At 40.7% G+C, this 17,281-nt stretch overlaps 1 protein-coding gene across 9 annotated transcripts in view; it reads left to right on the forward strand.

Annotated features, from left to right (window-relative positions):
- The window catches only part of cacna1c (calcium channel, voltage-dependent, L type, alpha 1C subunit), a 210,730-nt gene that overhangs the window by 137,216 nt on the left and 56,233 nt on the right, over positions 1 to 17,281 (forward strand). For 5 of the 9 annotated variants that reach the window (XM_037121307.1, XM_037121309.1, XM_037121311.1 and 2 more), the window contains exons 5-10: positions 1,429 to 1,568; positions 2,781 to 2,933; positions 4,247 to 4,443; positions 7,145 to 7,248; positions 12,500 to 12,587; positions 13,173 to 13,257. In XM_037121307.1, coding sequence (XP_036977202.1) covers positions 1,429 to 1,568; positions 2,781 to 2,933; positions 4,247 to 4,443; positions 7,145 to 7,248; positions 12,500 to 12,587; positions 13,173 to 13,257 — 767 coding nt within the window. Of the gene's footprint in view, positions 1 to 1,428; positions 1,569 to 2,780; positions 2,934 to 4,246; positions 4,444 to 7,144; positions 7,249 to 9,266; positions 9,371 to 12,499; positions 12,588 to 13,172; positions 13,258 to 15,768; positions 15,844 to 17,281 lie in introns of all 9 variants that reach the window. The other 4 variants (XM_037121308.1, XM_037121312.1, XM_037121315.1 and 1 more) reach the window with 2 other exon arrangements.

The following is a 17,281-nucleotide window of genomic DNA, read 5'->3' on the forward strand; positions in this document are numbered from 1 at the left end:
AAGCTCAGCTGGACGTACACAAATCCCAGCTTGTGAGTCACTCACATCAAAACAGATGTCTGTAAATAATGTCATCGGGATGATAGCCAACAAAGGGCAACAGGATAAAAACATGCTTAGCCTTTTTATTGAGGAGGATATTTGTCAATGCACTGTACAACATGTGGTCAAAGGTGTGGGGACACCTGAACATTATACCCTTGTAATATATAAGTGATTGTAGCACACCCCTCCCTTTTCTTGGAAGGCTTTCGAGAAGAATTTCAATGGTGGTATTATGGGTAGTTCAGGGGGTCTGCTGTTTGATCCCCATGTCATACTGTCCTTTGCTTTCATTGACTTAACAGTGCAGCACCTATCGACACCAGTGCAGTAGGTGGCGATCTGCAGCTCTGAAGTTGGTTTGTGATCTGCCAATAAATGCAAAGAATAGAGCAGACGTGTGTCATAAAGGGGAGAAAAAAGTCTCAAAGTTTGAACACAGCAAATCTTATAAGAGCTCACAACATTTTAGCTGTTCTTACCCCCCTGGTGTGCATAAACTGCAGGGTGGCAACTAAAATACAAAAATGTGAAAAACTTTTATTATTATCAACCTTGAGAAACGGTTATTCATTGGTTGCTGATATCATCTGAAAATAATCCATATCATCTCTAGTGGTCCTTTCATGAACAGATGTCTGTAAATAATTCCATTGAAGATAATGACATGAGATTAAAAACAAATTAAGTCCTTTTATTTAAGATCATTATTTACATTATTTATACATATATGTGAAATGATGTATTTCCATATTACAGCGGTATTACAAAGACAGTTATGTGGTATCACATGGAATTAAACGTACGTTATAATCTAACAGTATTATGAGCACACACACACTTATAAACACATTTTAGAGGCAGCTCTCCTCACTGCGGACATGCACAGTGTTCTGTTGAGCTGACTGTCAAATCATTAAAGCGGAGTGTCTCAAATTGCCTTATCTGTGAAAGACAGAGGGAACAGATGAAACACTTTCTATTGTTGTGTTGGAGAGCTAACTAATTAAGCTGCTTTATTTCCTACCATTGACTTTTCTCCAGGAAACACATTTGATTGTGAAACAGTGCAGATGTCTTCAGCTTTCTCTTTACTTTTAAAGTTTTGGTCCCTAGGTAGATTGATATCTAAATTCACATTTTTTTATTTTTTTTTTATAGATTATGATAAAGATTGTGTAGATGGATCCACTTAGTTTTGACAGCAGTTGAAACAGAGGAAATAGAAAATAAGGCCAACTGCAGATACTCATCTCTCTGTATCATATCGCTGTGTTCTTTATCTCTTTCATTGTTTTCCTCTCGCTTAGATATTCTCTAGTATGTGGAAATGGGATGTCAGCTTGATGATGATGGTAATTGAAGTCATTACTTTCTGTCTTGCAGGTTATTCAGTGCGATCTTGGAGCAGGCCACTAAGGGGGACGGCGCCACTCCTATTGGAGGGAAGGCGGCAGGCTTCGATGTCAAGGCTCTGAGGGCATTCAGAGTACTCAGACCTCTCAGATTGGTCTCTGGAGTACCCAGTAAGTACTGAGAGCTGTGGAAGCAAAGAAAGAAAGAAAAAGTGAAAGAGAGAAAAGAAAGAAAGAAGAATGGATTCCCTGAGGATCAGGTGTGAATGGTGATTGGGTGAGGGGAGTGAGAAATGAACAACAGATTGGAGCTGATATTGCTGCTGGATGCCGCACACACATACAGTCCACACACAGTGACACATAAATGCACACACATACAAATTCTCACACACACACAGTCCTCTTGTGCTGTTGTCAGATACTCAGATGGTACGAGCAGTAGATGAGTTGTCTGTCAGCCTGTCTGTGTTAGTGACTGCAGAAATCAATAATCCAACGGGCCAGAAGAGTGGAAAGGATCAGATATCCTGGATGAAAGTTGTGCGAGTGTGTGCACCTGAGTGAGTGTGTGTATGTGTGTGACAACTCTTGTGATTACAATACCAGGCAAATGCACGGGCTGCCAGTGCACATCCCACTCTCTTGTCATCCAGTTTTGAAGCGCAGCTGCTGCAGTGCACAATATTTAGACTGAACCCTGTCCAACATCATTGGCCTGTGTATTGAATTGATATCATGGCAACTCATCAGTATCATGTTTGCTGGCTTATTAGCAAACTGACTGACAGATTTATCTTTCTGAAGGCTTCCAGTTTCTTTGCTGCATACATGCTGTAGAATTTAGAGAAACAATGATGTGTTGACAAATGTGGTTTTTTTTGTAAAAGGTGGAACAGGTACTGTGTTATGTAATTTAATCAACAGATCCCACCAGAGCCAATCCAAGTATTCCTCAGTCATTGATGCCACCTACTGTGGCTTTGCTGTTGCATTTACGTCACCAAATTATGTGTGAATAATTGCACTCAAATACAAATTGATGACAATTTAGTTGTGATCGTCAGTTGAGCTGGGTATATGAATAGCTTTCCTTTATTAACAGAAGAATAAAGGACTACATTTTCTTGTGTTTTTTTTTTTTTTTTTCTGAGAAGCTGATTGAAGTCACTCTCTCTAAAGAAAGATTATTAATTCTTCAGAAGAAATGCAGTTGTCAGACTGAGTGCTTACATGGTGATTAACTACAACTGTTTGGCTGTATGATGCACTGCACAAGGCTTTTATCATTTACATTGTGATAACTGACTGTTTCGATGCTCTTTTTTTGTAAAAAGTTTGTGTCTATGTGTCGTCATCGGTTCCTCTGTGTGTGTTCTGCAGGTTTACAGGTAGTGTTGAACTCCATAATCAAAGCCATGGTTCCCCTGCTCCATATCGCCCTGCTGGTCCTCTTTGTCATCATCATCTACGCCATCATCGGCCTGGAACTCTTCATGGGCAAGATGCACAAGACCTGCTATAACGACCATGCAGGTAGACACTCACACATCAGAGACAGCGAGAGAGGGAGTATCTAGGCTGTCACGCACTGATGCGCACATGCAAATACAAACACGCATGATCAGACACATACACTCCCATACCGCACTTCACTACTTAGATAACTTTTGAGGCATGTAGTCAACTGTGTGTGAAAGCATGCTTCAGTAAGCATATATTCACACAAGGACACACACACACACACAAGACACACAGGTGAATACTTTACCATGCAAACCTTTCCAACTGAATCATGACCAAACTCTATACTGTCACTTCACTTCCCCGATGTGCCTGAGGTAAGGAATGATGTGTGCGCAAACCACTGACTGCAGACAGACATCAACCATCAGCCAACAGAGCACATACCCTAAACAGCTTAAATGATAACCTCCATTAATGATTTAAACCATCAATTACATTTCTGAGTATGAGTGATTCTGGCAATAATTGAAACAGCAGCTGCCGTAAATGACTAAAACAATTCTCAGTGAAGGCCCCCAGGTATAAATGGACTTGAGTGTTGTTATGGTGATGTTATAGATCCCATGAGAGGCATTAGTATTGCACAGGGTAAGTGCTGGTGGAATACTCTCTGTTATCCTATGCATCATCCTCAAGAGCTTGTTTTCTATAATTAGTGCTGCGCCTTTTCGCATAGGTTTTATTTTATCATGCCTGCTCTGCTTGTTTTTAGTTTAACACGGCATAAATAACTTTCCTTTAGAGTATTTAAAAAAAAAATATTCTTGTTAGATGTAGATTGATTTTAGAATCTTAAAGTGGGAGTCATTTTAGCGTTAAGAGACCCAGTCATTATCTGTGACTGTCAGGTGTTGGTTGGACTGCTTGTAAGACTGGATGGGTATGAAACTCTCAGGGTATAATCCTTGGTACAAAAGATGTGAGAAGATATCTCTAATGAAGTAGAAAGGAAGGTTGAGAATTGTCAACTTTAACTCTAAAGGAACATACTAGTGGGCATACCAATATACCAGAGCCTCTGAGTAGTTTATTTAGTGTATGAGGGTTAAGAAATGTGTCAACCCTGTTTCTTTGATGTTCCATCTTTAAAAATATATGATGAAAGTTAAATTATTCTGTTCTACCCTTGCTTGAGACCTCATGGACCTGTGCTTGTCCCCTGAACCAATTTGAAAACCACTGATCTAGAATACCTTAGTATTGTTTTGTGTTGAAAGAAATTGAGGATTTTGAACCAGCGGCTGCTACCAGCAAAATGTCAGGTCTGTTTGTCTCAAAAAGATGTACAAATCTGTCTCTTCTTCCTGTCTCTTTTGTCGTAGTCATTTCAGAGGAAAAGCCAGCACCGTGTGCACCTGACGGAGCTTATGGCCGACACTGTGACAATAATGGAACAGTGTGCAAAGTGGGTTGGGAGGGCCCAAACGACGGCATCACAAACTTCGACAACTTTGCCTTCGCCATGTTGACGGTGTTCCAGTGTATAACCATGGAGGGCTGGACGGACGTGCTGTACTGGGTGAGCCGGGCACCACAACAGTGTCTTTCTGTGTGTATGAGTGGAGTGAGTGACTATGTGTGACCACTGTACTGTATCTGTAACATCAGTGTTGCATGAGTGCTTATAAAGCAGTACACAAACACTTCTGTCTGAAGGACAGGTGTGCACACAAAGACACGCACAGATTATGTTTTATGTGTTGTGTGTGCGTGTGTGTGTGTGTGTGTGTGTGTGTAAGCTCATATCTCTGGCTAAATCGATGCAGACAATACACTGTGAAATTGAAGGCACTGATTCATTTAGAACGTGCAATGACTCCTGATTCTTAATTCACGTGTCAAGTGAACACACATACAGCCACAGTGACATGTGTGAACACACAAAGAGTATCCGCTCCTCAGTTAATGGCCAGGAGCATGCAGCAGCCCCGTCCAGCTAAACAAACCAATAGATTATTCTGTGCTCTTAATCAATGTCTAGGAAGGTTCAATCAAACTCCCATATGTACCTCATTCAGAAAGCGTTTGATTTCGACTTCTGCAACAGAGGTATGACTTCACACACAATTTATGATATTGATGATCTCCTGATTATAGGTGGTTAGGGCTGACATGGCCGCTTCTGAAAGGTCATCTGTATGCCTGTACATTTCAGTCAACACTGCAAAGCACTCATGTGGTACAGATGAGTTTTCAATATATCACCTTCCTGCAATGACTTTGCTGCAGCACAATTCAACTGTGCTGATTTTCTAGTTATCAGGTAACACTGGTATTTGCTTTTATTGTATTATCATTATATTCAGGTCACAGAGCCGAGCATCCGTTTCTTCCAAAACCCCAGAAGGTGGTTGAACAACACTTAACACTTTTATGGCAGTATTTATTTTCCGTGCCTTCTGTCAATAGTGAAGCAAAAAAACAATCAATCCACTGCACAATGAATTGATTTTTATCTTGTATCTTGAGCTTTGATTATCTTCTCTAATCCAAAAAACAATTGCAAGAAGTTACAAATTTCCTTTCCTTTCCTGTTGTGTCCTTGTTGTGTAACATGTATGAGAACATATATTGATATACCTTATAAACTTTTGATCAAGCAAAAACATACAGTTCGTTATTTACTAATGCTACTATTTTTGTTTGAATTAAGAAATCTGGACACTACAGAGAGATGAGATTTTCAACCAGGTGGAAAGGGAGTCTTTTGGAGATTTTGGAAAAACATTCAAAACAGTGTTAAGAACTTGCAACTAAATTTCAGGCTTTTGAAAGGTCTCTAGTGATTTTGCTTTCAGAGAAACAGTCTGTGAACTCTGCATCTAGAATATAATGATAAACCATGATGGGCACAAACTGGGGTTAGACATCAGGAAAAATCTTCAGTAAACAATGAACCATTCTATCAGTAAATGTGTGTGTATGTGCGTGTGTGCATGCATGTGTGTGTGCGTGTGTGAGTGTGTGTGTGAGTACATGCACTGTATACACGTGGAGCAGAGAGCCTCCTAGCTCTTCACCCCTCCTGCACCCTGTCTGCTGCAACCTTCTGCATACACACATAAATACGCTCACAAACACATTACATCAGTTAAATGGTATAATTTCCTTATTATGAGAACGCTTGTGTTGCCAGCTCTCTTTGTAATGAATGGGGCCTATTTGTTAGGAGTTATAAGTACAAATGATTACGGGAAAACACTCAGACAGGTCCAAGCCTTTCATTTAGTTTGGGCATTTAAGCATTTCCGTAGTTTTTATTGTCTCCCATTTTCAGGGTTTAGATTAATGACGTCCAACATCTGCTGCTGTCGTGGCAAATGAACCCTCCCTTCTCTCCTCTGTTATGTCCCTTTTATCTCTCTGTGAGGGTAAACTGGAAATATTCACCTTTGCTTTTGAATTTACGTGCAGATTAATGCTCTGACATTTATGATCGATCAAATCCCTGATACTAAATGGCTTAGACATTGTCTTGTCCACATCCCATTTACATCAGCCCTAATAACGATCTGCGTCTATTCAAGCCATCCCTAATGCAATATCCAGATGAGTCTGTGGTGTGTTTGCCTGCAACTGAGTATCCTGAAATAAGTCATATTTATTGATCGCACACAGATATTTTTGTGTCACATACCGTAAATCCTCTAGAACAGATTGTAATTGGTTTTCATGAAAACTTGTTGAGTCACAGCATATAAAGGTTTTTCCTGTAAAGGCCGAGCTACCTTTCCAAGAAAAAGGTTTCTTAAGGGATTGTGTAACTGCGAAACAGATGCTGAATAAGAGCTAAGGTTTGTCATTGAGCTGTAAAAGCAGTTTGTGTTGTTCCTAATGGTTTATTGTTAAGCACCTGCTTTCCAACAGACAGACAAAGGGGTTTGAATACACACTGAAACACAATTCATACAATACTGCCACTCTTGCTTCGGAAGGACTTTCTACTGCTCTTTCTTAAATGCACTGCTATGCTCTTGTGTTCTTTTTCCTTCTTTTATCCCCTCTCTAACACACTTTCTGTCTGTTCTCGGCCTCTGCTTCTTCTTCTCATTCACTTCTTCTTTCTGTTTCAATCTTCTCAAACCTTTTTCTGCCACATTTCTTGTTCCGTCCCCATTGTTCTCATCCCTTTCTTCCTTCCATCTCCCTTATCTCCCCTTTCTTGTTAATCCCCTTCTTCTCTTCATCTCCTCCTCTGCTCTTTCTCTTGTCTCTCTCAGATGCAGGATGCTATGGGCTATGAGCTGCCATGGGTCTATTTTGTCTCTCTCGTCATCTTCGGCTCCTTTTTCGTTCTCAATCTCGTTCTGGGGGTGTTGAGCGGGTAAGAGGTCGTGCTGCTGTTGTCATGTGTGTACAAATGTCTGTGAGTGAGAGTGTGTTTGTGATGTGACTATACAGTATGTAATGTTGTAGAGGTGGTAAATGACAATGCTACAAGACTCCCTGAGCCAGACATTTAGAATGCATCTCATGGTGGATTTTTAAGGTTGCAATGAACCATTAAAAAGGGGGATCAAATACAAATAATGCATGGCTTTCCATTAAATAAAACATACAGTTATCAAATTATGTTCTTCTAGATATAACTTTACAAATACTCTGCTTTACATCTTATGTCTAAAGTTTTTGTTTTGAGGCTATTTGATTTATGTTGGCTGTTTTTAAAATGCAGGTTCTCATGCTGTAGAGTCAAATGCCAAAAGATGGTCAAATGCAGTGCAAATCTAGCTAAATTGAAAATAAGTCTAAATTAACACCAATTTGCACATTATCCTGCTACAGTCAAGTAGTACCCAGAACAGTTTAAATGCAAATAAGAGGAGGGTGAACATCCCATCAGTCCACTAGTAAATTTGAAATACAGATCCTAGTACTCTGCAGTTGTGGAAAGATGAACTGACGATCACTGAACTGAGTAAAATTTGCTGCTCTCTCACCTTTCTCTTACACTCAATCAATCCTTTGTCACAAGCCCGAGAGAAAAACACACACATACAGTAACACACAGGCGAAACAATGACACACCCTCTGTCTACCTGTTATGTTCATGTCAGTTGACCTCATGGGGCTGCATTCTGTCACAATCTGTCTGTGATGGACAGGAGGACACACGCACACAAACCTCCCAGCCCTGCTCGACTGGCCTCTTTTGACCAGGAGGATTTAGTTACATAGACAAGCAACTTTTCTTTCTTAGTCCGTCTTTCAGTCCAGGCTCATTTTCAGGACATTTTCTCAATTACCCGACTGCATTTAAATATCTTGCGTGTTTGTTTACATACATGTATATCTCAAATTAGAATTCATCTGCTAACATTGTCCCTGCAGCATGTGTAGGCATGTGCTGTGTCTGTGTGTATGTTTAGTTTCAATAAATGCTGCTACAGCAGGCAGACTGGGTGCTGTTTTACCTCGCTCTGCCAAGTCACGCTGTTTCAGTACAAGCACCACCCGGCCTGTAGGGACACACTGGAGTATTAATAATTCACCCCTCAGGTCAGCCGTGGAGGTGGAACACTACTAAAACGAGAGAGTGGAGTCTGAAGGAGACATGGCATTAGATACGTAGATTATGGGATGGAAAGCTGCTCTGAATGGGGAACTAAAACCATCAGAGTCACCGGGAAAAAGTAAGCTGAACACAGAAGTTAAAAAACAATCTTGGACACAAACATAAAACAATAATGACAAAAATAGTAAAAATACTGTTAATAATAACTTACCCTTCAAAAGTACATCCAAAGCTATAACAGTAAAACATACATAAAAGATTTAGGTGAAAGAGTGTGAGCATTAGGAATAATTTGTCATGAGGACAGTAATGATGTCCAAACCATGGGAGTCTTGCTGCACAGTCCATTAAAGTGTCTGACTAAAATGCCTTCTCTTCACAGTCATTACGCCTGAAATGAGCTGGTTTGTGTTCAACTCAAGTGAATCAAACTGTTTTTAAACGTATAACCTTTCTTCTTCACAGATGTACATGCGCTAAGAAGAGTTGTTTTGATTATCATGTGGGTCATTTATAGCCATGCATAGTCATTTTTCAGAGCCGTGTTAAATACAGCTGGCCAAATACATTGCCATGTGGCCCTCTAAGTGACTCTGACAAATACTGTGAATGCACCATAATCCCAGCAGGGATCCTAAAGAAGCAAGTGGTTCCATCTGTTGGGAAATTTCACTATGGATCTAACTCCTTCCCTCTTCACTTCTTCCCTCCCTTCCCTCCTACTACTCCTTATTGTATATTCCTCACTTTCGTCCCTGCCCTCGCTGCTTCCCTCGCCTCCTTTTCCCTCCCTCTCTTTGTCTTCTACCCATCCTTGGTGCATTCAGGTGAATGATGCAGTAGGGTACAGGTGGCCCTGGGTGTATTTTGTCACGTTGATCATCATCGGATCCTTCTTTGTGCTAAACTTGGTTCTGGGGGTATTGAGCGGGTAAGGGGAAGGTCAAAAGTCATACTAATTCAAACTAACTTCTCTTTTTCATGCTGTTCTTAGAGAGCTTGGTTGACGGGAACTCTTCTGTCTTATTCCTGCTCACAACTGTAAATGGCATTTGGTTTAACGCGTACTGTCCAAAGCATGAACAGGAATGTGTTGTGGTAAATTCAGTACAGGTCAGGAGTGTGTAGAAACATACATACTAGACATGCGACAGAAGGACCTTTGTTATGTTACCTCTCTCAGTGGTAATATCCAAAAGGTCTTTCTACAACCCTATAGTGTTGCTTCTATAGAACAGCACTATTACTATCATAAAATGCTCAATTCTCTGCACTGCTGCGATGGCAGAAAACACCGTCATCTAATTTTAAAATGAAGAGAACCATAAGCCAGCGGTATAAATTCAGGCTTCCAGTGGACACAGCCTCATATTACGCCAAATGAAAGCTGTGTTTGTTGAACACTATGAGGATATTGACAGATACTTTGCAGCTTACTGTTCACTTTAAGCTTCTGGGAATACATTATATAGTTCACTTATAGGTTTATAGGTTGTTGAACCTTTCCAGGTTATTGGCCTCCCACCAACACCTATTTTGATAATAGTTACTCATTATCTTAGCCATTCAGTCAAACTTCGAATATGGGTTTCTTCACATAGTTGAGGTTAGAATAAACTCTGGTAGAGAACAGGTTTAGGGGATTGGAGTGTCTCACCTGTGACTGACTGACCTGAATCTAACTCTAAATACCCGGAGTGATGTGACAGAGGCATTGTGGGAAAAATAATAGAGGTCTATCTGGTCCAAACAGCTTGGGGGGTTTGGCTGTCTGACTCTTTGTCTGACTTCTGACTAATGATGCTGTCAACACACTACACAGCCTGACCTTTTACCAACTGCTTCATTGAGTGTGTGTGGGTCTCAGATTGGCATAATAACTAATGGCAAAACAGGAAGAAAGCGCGTAGACAGAAACATCAGGTGTGACAGCATTTGTCTGGATTTGATGTAATAAGTAAATAGTGAGAATGCAGAGAGACAAAATGAAACAAATGGTGAGGGAAAAGAGAGAATTCAGTGATGGTTTAGGACAGAAAAATGACTTGATGGGAACGGGAAAATGAAGAGTGATGCCTTACAGAGACACATTCGGTATAGACACACACTGGCACGCACAAACACAGATCAATAGGAATGGTCTCCTGCTAAAGCAAGACAATAACAGTTTGTCCTAATGCTCATTGATTCCGTCTTGTGTGTGCATGAGTGTGTGTCTCTGCCGTCTGTAGGTGGAATATGAGGTTCTATCATTCCTCATCATTCCACACACTTTCTCACCCTCATACCCTCCCACACACACACACACACACACACACACACATGCACACACTCTCTAATTCTTATCCAGCCTATAGTCTGTGTAAATCAATGAAAATAGCACATGACAATCTATAGAGTTTCATTACAGATGCTGCTCTTGCTCTCCAGGGACCCATAAAACTAAACATAACACACGAGTTTGATTAACATCTATGTTCCAACTGCATTCAGATGAACCCCAAACATGTCCAAAACTATTTCATGTCATTATATATGCAGGTTTTCAGGGCTGTATGTCCAAATCCAAGACCAAAGATATGAGATGGCTAGCAGGGAGCTCTTCTTCACTGTATTTCATTCAAAATATTCACGACATAGACGCAATTTTATTTGTTGATGGACAATGTGGATTTATACACCTTTTTAATGCTGATGTTCTCAGGCCTCCCAGCTCCTGTCAGATCTCATTCAAATGACTTCTTTTCAGACAGACTCCTGTGGCTTAAACCTGACGTTGACCTTCACAAGTGCAGCGTTTAATCAAACGTCCCTTAATTCTTTCTTTTGTCCTGACACCTAGAAGTAATTTCCGCCGGTTTCATCATAATATCTCAAAATTTCACACTCTCCTAACATTGATCTTAGTTGTCTTAAATCATCTTAGTTTATGTCCTTTTTGTCCACATCATCCTCAAAAATCCCATCACTTTCAAAAAGAAGGTGTTGTTATTAATATTACTGTATTAATAAGAATAGATAAGGAAATTAAATCGTGTACACACTTCAATCTTTTTTTCTCCATGGAAAACTGAGAACTTTATATGAAGAGATAGCTGAGGCACAAAATAAAGCTCTAGGTTTACCTGTATATCTTTGTTCTGACCTATGGCCAGAACCTCTGGTTGGTGACCGAAAGAATGAGGTGGCTGACAAAAGGTGAGGAGCTCAGTGATGCGCGATGACCTCGGTGCAGAGCCACTTCTCCTCCAATTTGACAGAAGCAAGCTGAGGCGGTACAGCTGGTGAGGGGTGCCCTCTCTGTCCCTCCCTCTGGGCTTGTACCCAGCACATTCCAACTGGGAGGGAACCCAGCAGCGGAGGACCCAGGACACAGCAGAGCCTACAACTCCCAGCAGGCATGGGAGTACCTGGGGCCTTGTTGCCCTGGGACAGTACAGATATAAAAGACGTACATTTTGTGGGCCGTCAGACACTTCGGGACTGAATTTGTAGCCGGACTACCAGAAGTTTTGCCATAAGATTTTCATTTTCATTGAAGGTGTAATCCACATGAATTAAAGAATGTGGCCCCATCATGAATAAATCACTTCCAGTCTCAAATTAAATATATTCCCACTAGCACAGGCTTAATGACATTACCACATTTACCAACATAAAAGAGAACTGGATTCAACTAAATCTATTTGTTAGCTGCTCAAAAATACATCTAGATAAATTGGATTGTTTGAGATGTGGAAGCAATATGACAGTCTGGATGTGCTTTCATCTGCATTTGCATACTAACACGTTCTCTCCCTGGCAGAGCTTTTCTCATTTCACTTTAATTTTTTTCTCTCTCTTCAGCAGGTTTTTCCTCCTTCCTATTCTGATGTACTGTATAATGTTCTATTTTAATTGGAGCATTGTCGCATGATTCATTTTGCAACACTTCAGTCTAGATTTTCAGATTCTTTTTCCCCTCCCTCTGTTTCCGGTCTTTTTCTCTCCCTCTCTCCCTCTATCTCTACCCCCTACTGTGCCACCCTCCCACCCCTCCATCCGGCTCTCCTCCTCACAGAGAGTTTTCCAAGGAGAGGGAGAAGGCCAAGGCACGAGGTGACTTTCAGAAACTCAGAGAAAAGCAGCAACTGGAGGAGGACCTCAAGGTAAGCTGTCCTATGTGTGCTTGTTTAATTGAGGCCTTTTCTCTTGCCACTAACTTTCAATAGAATAATGTGTAAATGGAAATTCAAGGGGGGCGACAAGCTATGCAGAGTTAGATAAGAATTAAGACAGACAAGTAAATGCATTAAAAGAAATCTGTAAATCACATCACAAAAGTAATGAAGAATAACTCCCCCATCAAAGTCAGTGAAAATGTATCTGTTAGCCTGTTACATAAAAAAGTCCTAACCTGACTTTTATAAGCCCCTCTTATATTTAGCAACTTAATGTGTAGCAGAATGCTGCTCTACAATATTTTAACACCGTTGAAAACTTCTGGCTACATTATTCACTCAAGACATTTTACATGAATGCACATTGCACATTGCACATATGCATGAGCCATTGTTACCTGAGAACACAAGTATTTGGAAGCAAGCCCATTGATTATCTACACTTTAATAACTGAATAGAAATAAGTGACAGGAACATTGAGAAACAATGACACGATGATGTGTAAACATTTCATTGCTTTTAGTCCTGCTAACCAATCAGTATTTTCTTTGTCCATGTGTGTGTGAATATAGGGCTATTTAGACTGGATCACTCAGGCTGAAGACATTGACCCAGAGAATGAAGAGGAGGGCATGGACGATGACAAACCTAGAAACCGTGAGTACCAATGTGTGTGATGTAACAGTAAAATAGGCCACGAGGGAGTGAAAATCTGTCCTTACTGCAGTTTGTCTTGAGGATGACTATGCCTCTGAATGTGTGATTTAGGTATTGTTGTGTGGTGGCTTTGGCAGGTAGGCGTTTCTGTACTTTGGGTACAGTAAGATTTTGCGTGAAAAGGTCTGGTTGGAATGGTGAAATTGTGTTTATATCTGAGGATATTTTGTCCTCAGTGCACCAAGAAGCTGTGAGGATAACTGTGCATGTGTGTGGGCGTGCATATGTTGGTGTCAAATCCTGAGCTTGGTCTATAAGTAGTGAACTCACTGCAGTCTCCATCACATGGTAGTGGCTCATAGTCGGTGAATGAATGGCTGACTTACTGACAGAGTGACTGACTGACAGACTGAGAGGATGTTAATATTGTCTGCTTGCTTTGGCTGAGAACCCTCTTGAGGTTTAAAGCCTGTTTTGATATTAGTGGAATGTGTCAGACTTCAGCTAATAGCCTCTGGGCACACACTCACATACACACAACAAACAAACTCACACACACACACTGTAGGTACACACCCTTAGGAATGTGTGCGCTTGTATTCTGACAGAAATGAACACACACAAATTAACACCCTGTCTCTCTCCGCAACACCTCCAGAGAGAGGCAGCCACACATGGCACATGTTTCCCCTAGACTGAGCTGCATTTCCTGGGAAGGGAGAGTAGGGAACTGGCTTCTTTTGACCTGGAGGTTTGATCACAGAGAAGAACTTGAAAGAGGGATGGTGTGAAAGAGAGACAGGGATTGTGTCTACATTTGTGGATGTACTCTTCACTTTGTACAGTATGCACTGTGAGCTATTTCATAATGGATTGGAGTGCAGCTTGCCCACAGTGATGATGAATGAATGAATGATGCAGACTTAATATATGCAGAGGGAGAGCATGCAATCTGCATGGATTCTGCACACAGATCGCTCATCGTCTCCAAAGCACTTTGGCTCATTCTGAGAAACACTGATGACTGCCAAGGGAAGACAGAAGAGAAAAAGAAAGAGAAAAAAAAGATGATCTAATCTTTCAGTGAATCTCAAGAAATTAACATGGTCAAATGAGTAATGACCCAATTTACATGAAAATGAGGCACAACACCCCTGTGGCTAATGTGTAACCTCTACTTGTTTTCACCTCTTACCGTTGTGCTCCCCCAGGCCAATCAGTGTGGCAAAAACACATCAGCAGTGTATGAGCTATAAGCACATTAACAAACAAACAAATACACTATGTGGTCTCCCAATTGGGCCAATTTTGAAAAATGTCACATCACAATATTGAGCTGATTTTTTCCTTCACATTCTACACGTTCTGCATCGGTGCTAGTACAAACAAAGTCCATAAAACCCCATTTATTTGTAGAAATAAAAAGAAGACAAGGCACACTGTATACATGATAAGACATGCGTATTGCTGTTACTAAAATCAAGTATTTGCCTTAGAAATAACAATTAACTAGTATTAATATTAGCTGGATGCAAATTCAGTCCATTGCTTTTACTTCGGCCCTTAGATTTAGTTGATCTGACATAATGATGGATACATAAAATCCAAAGTTCTCCATCAGAAGGATCAATCATCCGTCTGTTTGTGAAGGTGGAAAATCGAGTCACTTGCTCTCTCATTGCTCTGCCTCCCCCTCTCCTCGATAGATGGATCCTCCTCTGGGAAGATGAATGAGGGCAGTTTGTCCCTGCTGCCCAGGACATTTTGCATAGACTACTGCACGCACACACACACAACCACATGTCTTAAGAAGGGATTGGAGACTTGGAGAACAGAGGAAAAGATAGCGCAGAGAGAGATGGCAAGGAAAATAGATGATACCAAAGAAGGATATATAGAGTGTGAGTGTGTGTACGTGTGTGAAAAATAGAGAGACAGAGGGTATCTGGGACAGAGAACAGATGGGATTTCACATCATGAACAAGTCACACTGGTGACCGCACACGCACGCAGAGACCACACACACCTTTCTATGTGACTATCTATCATCCTGCCTTTACATGAAGAGCTACAGGAGCGTAATATTGATGTATGACGTGAATGGTGTGCTCATATGAAGACAGATATTCATAGTGTGTTTGTGTGTGGTTGTTTTTGGTGACAGAGTAGTAAATGTCATTCATTGTATTGATTTTCACTGTTTTTAGTAACAGCATGAGCGTCAAGAACCTCTGAAACACGGCCGTTATCATCCGTGATTCATGACCAACACCTGCACACCTGCTCACACACACTCAGATGCAATGATGTGATATGAACCGTGTGGTAGTTAACTATTTATGTAAATGTGTCAGATGATGTCTCCTCTACTCATTTATGTGTGTTTCCTGTCGTCTCAGGGGGGATACTGTATGTGCGTGAACGTGTGTCCTGCATGCTCTCACCCTCTGTCATCTTGTTCTCGCATGCTGTCGTCTTGTTTTGGCGTCTTGCCACTGCTGTCTGTGGTAGGAGTGTCTCCAGCCCACCTGGGTAAGAAGACCAGTAAGCTTGCCTGGTTCAGTCACTCCTCTGACTCTCAGGACGGTATGTGTGCGTCTCCGCGTTGTGTGTGTCTGTGACGTGTTTCTATGTGTGTTCGGTCGTAATTCAAAATTTCAAAATGTAATAATATGATTACTTTGGTTGAAATGAGAAGAAATGATAATAAGATCCACAGCCTCCTTAAGAGATGGAGGGTTTACATGTCCCATCTATGAGGGGAGAAACATGTCAGGACTACTTTGCTTTAGCTTGGATTAATAAGACAGAAGTTTTTAATCAGTATTAAAACAAAGTTAAATGAGGTCATGTTACTGTTCATTTTCACGTGTTATTATATCTGTTGGAAGTTTAGATTGCAAGTATCTGCATACTTTGGACAATATATTCCAGCTGTCTGCTTTTCTTTGTCCCATGATGAAACTTTTCCACCCTCTGCATTCGCCATGAGGATAAATATTCCTTAGGAACTTCATCCAGGTCACCAGACAACCCCTACTGAAAACAGTAACATAAAAATAGGCATAACAAATGTGTATTATGGCATAAGTTGTCTTGGCTGCCTCTTGTGTTCGCCATTGACTGTGATATCGGTGTTCATAAAATGAAAATTACATCAGTATTTTCTATTAAAATCTCTGTATATAGCTGGTCAATCCTCATCCCATCTCTGTTTGCATGTGTAGCCTACATGTTTATTTTTTTGTATTTCTCTCTTCGGCCTTATGTTTGACGCTAATGTGGGACCTGTTTGCGAGGGCTCTTTGGTGTTTGTGTGCTTTTGAATACGGTGGCGCTTATTTATCATTATCGTCTGCAGTTTAATCAAGGCTTAAATGATCCTTTGGATAATTTAACTGATAACTGTATGACTAGCTACTCTATGATTTCAAGTGTGTGTAGCTGTTTATTTGTGTACTAAATGTTTGCTATATTTCAGGCTACATATCTGTGTATGCAGTTTTTTTGTTTTCTTTATTTCTGCTACTGTACAAGTGTGATTGGAAAATCGCGTCGGAAGCAGTGGAAGAATGAACAGAATCCAACAATAGGATGACCCCAGTATGGAGGAGCATGCTGATGAATGCTCCAGCTCACAGTGATGGAAATAGTGTGAGAGGAAGAGGTGAAGTGGAAAGGAGACAATAGCTGTTGTGTTGGTCAATAGGGAGAATAGATAATAGGATGAGAAAATGTTTTGTACTGTGTAGTGCTTAGTATTTTAAATGTTGACTTACATAGCTCTCGAGGATACGAATCCTCCCGTTGAATTCAATATATTTTCTCAATCTCTCTCTGTCTCTCTGTCTTTTCTGAATTTCTTTTTACTGTGGAGAGTGAGAAGGTTCGGGTTCACATGTGATGGCAAAGTCTTTTCATGACACTTGCATTACTGAATGGCACAAGAGAGGAAAAGGCAGTTATAGTTACAGCTTGAGTGATAGGTGTGACTGTAAAGAGAGAATTTCATTTAACAGAAGCA

The sequence above is a fragment of the Acanthopagrus latus genome, chromosome 14 (genome assembly GCF_904848185.1).
Source record: "Acanthopagrus latus isolate v.2019 chromosome 14, fAcaLat1.1, whole genome shotgun sequence".
NCBI lineage: Eukaryota > Metazoa > Chordata > Actinopteri > Spariformes > Sparidae > Acanthopagrus > Acanthopagrus latus.